The sequence below is a fragment of the Poecilia reticulata genome, unplaced genomic scaffold (assembly GCF_000633615.1).
Source record: "Poecilia reticulata strain Guanapo unplaced genomic scaffold, Guppy_female_1.0+MT scaffold_339, whole genome shotgun sequence".
Taxonomy (NCBI): domain Eukaryota; kingdom Metazoa; phylum Chordata; class Actinopteri; order Cyprinodontiformes; family Poeciliidae; genus Poecilia; species Poecilia reticulata.
The window spans coordinates 13,032-19,229 of record NW_007615110.1 but is presented as its reverse complement, the minus strand read 5'-3'; the positions used below and the strand labels follow the sequence as shown (position 1 = coordinate 19,229).

The 6,198-nt window shown below is 34.7% G+C and overlaps 1 protein-coding gene across 1 annotated transcript; it reads right to left on the bottom strand.

Annotated features, from left to right (window-relative positions):
- Positions 1–543: 543 nt before the first annotated feature.
- On the bottom strand, positions 544–5,716 carry LOC103460910 (H-2 class I histocompatibility antigen, K-K alpha chain). Its single transcript, XM_008403228.2, has 4 exons — positions 5,589–5,716; positions 2,458–2,724; positions 1,184–1,462; positions 544–890 (listed from the first exon to the last, which is right to left on the bottom strand). The coding sequence occupies exons 1-4, from the start codon at positions 5,641–5,643 to the stop codon at positions 559–561; spliced, it is 933 nt and encodes a 310-aa protein (XP_008401450.1). The 5' UTR covers positions 5,644–5,716; the 3' UTR covers positions 544–558.
- Positions 5,717–6,198: the final 482 nt, after the last annotated feature.

The following is a 6,198-nucleotide window of genomic DNA, read 5'->3' as shown; positions in this document are numbered from 1 at the left end:
AATTCATGCTGTTGAGACTAACTTAATCATGAGAAGATCTATGGAAAACATGAAATAGGGGGGAAATAAGTCTTCAGAGATGTGACAGAGAAGGTGCTGCAAACGCAATAAAGATGTAAAAGCTTTTCATTTTGCAGCACCTTTGGTTTTATCATATCTTTCATCTCAGTTTAACTTAACACCATGACCTGGTTTTTGTTTTGTTCATCTTGTTTTTTCAGGTTTCTGGGCTCCAGTGTATTTTCTTTCAGTAACTATAACTGTAAGTTGTTATTTAATGAATAATTTAGTTATTTTTAAATGTCATAAAGTTGTTTTAATATTTATTATAACCTAAAACTTGAACATTAATTAGCTTGAAAGGTTTGTTGAATTTGGTAACGTTTAAAAGACACACAAACAACTGGAGCAGATTGTATTAGCAGCAAATCACTTGTTATAACATTTATCTTACAGTAAATTCATCTAACCTAACAAACCTAAAACAAAAATCTGCTTGATTCTGAGTCCTAAAACAGAAAGTAAATCTATAGAATTTTGTAATTAGCAGGTATTTATCTAGAAGTAAATACATTTATATAAATACGTACGTCCATTGGTCAAGATTCTTGTTTTCTCCAGTCTATTGGTGATGTCATTCACTCCATAGAGTTGAAACACACATTCATACTTGGGCCAATCTTCAGTTGGAACAGATCGCAGATCGATGTGAGCGCTCATCTGGAAGGTCCCATCATTGTTGGGGAGGATTTCTCCTTTATCCACACCATCATGAATCTCCTCTCCATTTTTCCTCCAGAACATTTCAGCTCTTTTGGGGTAGAAACCTGTAGCGATGCAGCTGACTGGAGAGGATGGAGTCCTCTGAAGGAGAGACACCGAAGGAAGATCTGGAGAATATGCGAAGACATTTACATATACAAAAACATTTTTAGATCTTATATAAAGATAAACATCACTTGATTGTAACTAATTTATTTAAACAATGTACATCTCAATATACAGTGAATGTTGGTCAGTTAATTTCTGAAAAAGGTCATCTAATGTGAAAGGAAAAAGATGATGACTGATGAGACAATGCAGTAAAAACTTGTTGCAAAGACTAATAAATGCATGAAAACTGTGATGGAGACATGTTCATACAAAGCAAATGTATTTTAAACTACATTACGTTTTGCAATACCTGTTCTCATCAGTGAGCTTCTCCCATAGTTCACATACTTCTGCAGCCACTCAGCACATATCTGAGTTAAGTAGTACTTCTCATGTTCTGCAGCATCTTTATCATGATCCCACTTGTGTTTGGTGATGACAGCTTGTGGTTTTGGTGCGATCCATTCTTGTGTCTTTGGGTTCAGTGTGATTAAATCTTCTCCATCATAACCAAACTCATCATAACCTCTGGCCTCTCCAGTCTCATCATCCCACTCACAGCCATACATCTGCTGATAGAAGTGAACTCCTGAAACAGAGACATCAGTGAATTTCAAATACATTCCCTTAATTCATCCCAAATGTTTTTCAGTTTAAGACTGTTATATCAAAGAGAAACTCCTAAACCTATACACAATTTAACTAAATAAACACTTTGAACAAAATGCCAACTTTTCATTTATGCCCACCATCAAAAATAGTACATTTAGTTTACCATAGGCGCTTTCGTACTGCACAGAACGGTACGGAACGGAACGGTTCAGAGCGTGTTCGCATTACAACTTGCGACCGGTTCCACCCGGCCCCATGGAACCACAAGAGCTGTGGTTCCAATCGGGCCGGCCAAGCGGTTCTGCTTAGAACMAGCAGCTGATTGGCCGCTGGTTGTTATGGAGTCAGAYGTTGATTTTCYGTTGACAGCTGGCTCTCACTAAACTGYATTTTATTTTGTAAAGAGTGCTCTTTTCAATATGTTTATTATTAGTTTTAATTAGCAATGGATTCGTCTCAATATAGTGCAATCACCTGGTCTAATTTTTTTCCTCCGCTTACTCGCTGATGAACGAGTTCAGCCGGCCACTACATCGAAACCATTGTTTAGCTTAAAAAATAATGACGTCTGGCACCTCTTCGATGGCGCCCTCAGCTTAATGTGAACACAACAGGGCTGGAACCGTTCCGTACCGTTCCGTGCAGTGCGAAAGCGACTCATGTGTTCCTAACTCTAAATTGGACAATAACCACAAATAATTAAACATGTATTGCTTTATGTTCCAAAAGTGTAATGTTGTGGGTTTTAAGGCATTAATTCTTATAGAAACAATTTGATGATCAAGTTTCAGAATACAGAGGAATGCAGAAAAAGATTAGTTGTTTCAAATTTACTGGATTAGAAACAGAAATATCTTCAGATGCACAATGACTAAAATCATGTGTAAAATAATCAATGACATGATGATGTATACAAACAATGTGGGAAACTTAAAATATATGTACTTTATATAAAATGAATCATGAACAAACCTTCAGTCTGGTTGAAGCGTTGTTTGGCAATTTCTAGATTGGCTTTGAAGATCCGCTGCTTAACCTGACATGTCTGTGTTTCCTCCTTCCAGTAGTTTGGATATTCTGAGCTCACTTTCTTAATCCAGTCCTGTTTAGGGATGTTTTTGTTGATGTTGCTGTCACAGTAACTTATCTGAACATCATCCACCAAACCAGCAGAGACGTAAGATGGGAAGTTTTTTATTCCAGAAGATGCCGTGTAGAAATACTTCAGAGAGTGCTTCACTGTAAGAAATAGCACATTTCTATATATTTTAACATTACTCTGTTATTCATACCTAACGTAACTCTTCATCAGGTTCTGTTCTGATAGATGAAAAAATATTAAACACACCTTGTTTTTATATGTTGCTTACTTATATCTCCATAACTTTAATTTTTAAACAAACTAATTTAGCAGCAACATAAGCTCTCTTTGAAACAATGGACCTAACCTTTCAGAATATTGAATATCTTTGCTAAATAGTGATAATTGTATTATCAGTATACATTTAACTTTCAACACACGTTAATAATTGTTAATATTCCTTATATCAGTCATAATATTCCCACCAGAACCTCAGATTGATCAAACTAGGCATCACAATGTGTAATGTTATTATTCTAAAACTTCTCTTAAATCAACAACAATAAAATCTGAATTTATTTCACCCTTTAAAACAGGCTGTTAAAAGTGCCTCCCTAAAGCTATTAATAGACTTCATTTTTTTATTCATAAGGAAATAAAAGGTCCACTGGAACCGTTTTATTCTTTAAACTGTTAGCAGACAAACACATCTGCCAACAGTTTTCTGGAGTTGATAGCAGTTGCTAACAGTTTTCAAAAATACTTTATTGCTTCCAAATTAAATGTTGTTGCAACTCATATTAATTCAAATTTTTCAAAGAGTTATTGTAGAGGGTAATGGCTGTATTTCCTGTGGCAGTCTGTGTTATTGCAAATCTGAAGAAGTCTCTAACTGACAACACTCCGTTTTCCCAAGACAGTTTAACGAAGAGGATGGTCAAGGTTGTCCATAATTTTCTTGATTTTATGAAGAATCCATCTTTGAATCATCCTCTCCAGATAATATAGTTATCAACAAGGACAGAGCAGACTGGACTTCCTGAGGAAACGACAATCCTTCAAGGTTTGCAGCAAGATGCTGCAGATCAGCATCAGTCTATTGTTGAGAACATCATCTCTTCAGCCATCATCTATTGGGGCAGCAGCATCAGAACCAGGAACCTAAAATGCTCAACAGCCTGATAAAGAAGCTGGTTCTGTTCTGGGAATGACTGTGGAACCTCTGGAGATGATAATGCAAAGAAGGATTTTACATAAAATCAAAAAAATTACAGAAAACCCAGACCATCCTCTACATGAAACTCTCTTGGGAAAACAGAGTGTCTTCAGTCAGAGGCGTCTTCAAATTCACTGCAATACAGACTGCTACAAGAGGTCTTTCCTACCAACAACCATCACCATCTACAGTAACGCTGAAGAATATTAATCAATGAGTTACAACAACACTTAATATCCCTTTGGGATCAACAAAGTATTTTTGAATTTGAATGTACAAACCAGCACAAAATGCCTTAACTCTGATTCAAGCAGTTAAAGTGTATTTTTCATCTCTTTAATTTGTTCAGATTTTGTTACATTAGAACTGGAGTAGTAATGTGCTACTTTGCTCTTGTTTAACTTAATTATTACATAATGCAGCAGTCCATAAAGTATTTCACTTTAAAAAAGGAAATATTATTATATTACTTAGAATTATCTTCTGCCCTAAAGTTGTCAACAAAATTACTACAGTTAGTTACACTTGAAAAAATAAACGCAGAAAAAAGTTTAATGTACTTTATAGAGTTTGCCAACATGAGCTAGTGACAACAAGTCTATTTATGAAAACTGTAGTCAGTTCGTGTGGTTATCTGCATAAAGAGCAGAACAGAAATGAGACGAAAATGTCAGGAGGGAGATCACTGCACTGAAAATTATTGCGTGTAAAGTAAGTGATTATTGTAAGCAAAATAAAAACTGTTAACCTTTTATTAAATTCAGTGTTTTGTTTAATTTTGGCTGGTTGGTGTGGATGTGCCAAACCTTTCTTCAGTTCAATAGAAACAAAACTGAAGTTATTATCTTTGGACTTAAAGAGAAACGATCTAAAGTCAGCACAAGGCTTCAGTTATTACAACTAAAAACTAGCAATCAGGCCCGAAACCTGGGAGTAGTGAAGGACTGTTCCTGAACTTTCAGAACCACATTAAGACAGTCACAAAGTCAGCCTTCTATCACCTGAAGAAAATCTCCAGGATTAGAGGACTGATGCCTTGGTGAGATGTAGAGATCCTAAAGTTCCTTTAAATCTATACTAAAAACCCAGCTGTTTAGAGTTGCTTTTGAAAATAATCATGAAACATTAATCAATAATCTGATGTGTAATGACGACAAAATTTAATGTTGTTGACTGTGCTCTATGACTGTATTTTTGTGTTTTTATGATGTAAAGCATTTTGAAATCCCTTGCTGCTGAAAGGTCCTATACAAATAAAATTCGATAGATAGATAGATAGATAGATAGATAGATAGATAGATAGATAGATAGATAGATAGATAGATAGATAGATAGATAGATATTAGTAGAAGAAACGCTAAACTCTAACTGAAGAAGCATTAAAATTTGAAAAAACAATGGGGCTTACAGTGTGAATTGAAAATCCTCAATAAGTCTTAAACTTAATCCAAAATGTTTATTAGACAGTGGTATAAGAGTAATAAACTCACTAATGGCTATTTTACATGTCGCCTAACCCAACATTGCTACGACTTAACATGCTGCCATTTTGGATTTAGCCCAAGTCGATCATCTACAAGATAATGTAAACAAATAATAACATAGGATTTAAAAAAAGGTAAGAAAAAAACTTAACCGCCGGTCCACTTTGTTTAATTTTAGATATTAAAAAAATAATAATAATAAGTGAGTAAAATGTTTAACATTCGGCATACAGTTCCAGAACCTGTTATCAAACGAACGTAAAAAAAACACAAAGTTCTTATAATAACACTAATCTCTAAACATTTAAAATGTCTAACTCACCTGCGGAAGACCCTTGGATTCCCACTAGAATCAGAACGATAAACAAGGGCTTCATTTTTCCGATGTAGCTTCACATGCTTAGACCCAGTTTCAGGCTGCTTATTTCTTCTTCCGTGTGAAGAGACTGAAAAGTTAAACAAGGAAGAAGGGCAGGTCAGGTGTGTTTCTGAAGCTCAGCTTTCATCTCAGCCAATGGGAGCGTCCTGGGTCTTCGCGTCACTTAAATCTGGGTTAAACAGCGTAATAAAGGTTTGTTTGTGAAAGTGAAAGATAACTCTGTTCTCTGGCGTTAGGTTAATGAAAGATGGAATCTGATATTTTTTCTATTTAGTTCAGGTGGTTCAGTATGGAAGGGAAATTAAAATAGACATACATAATGTAAAAAAAAAAAAAGTTTGAACGATGTTTTTTAAATTTTTTTCCTTAAAATAAGAAAGACTGAATAAAATATGTAGATTAAAATTTATATCACAAATTCCGTTTTTCCCTGTTCCATTTATTTATTTATTTATTTATTTATTTATTTATTTATTTATTTATTTATTTATTTCTCTTAAGCTCTTGCTAATACACCTGTCCTGTGGTTCATTTTGGTACTTTAACCAAAATA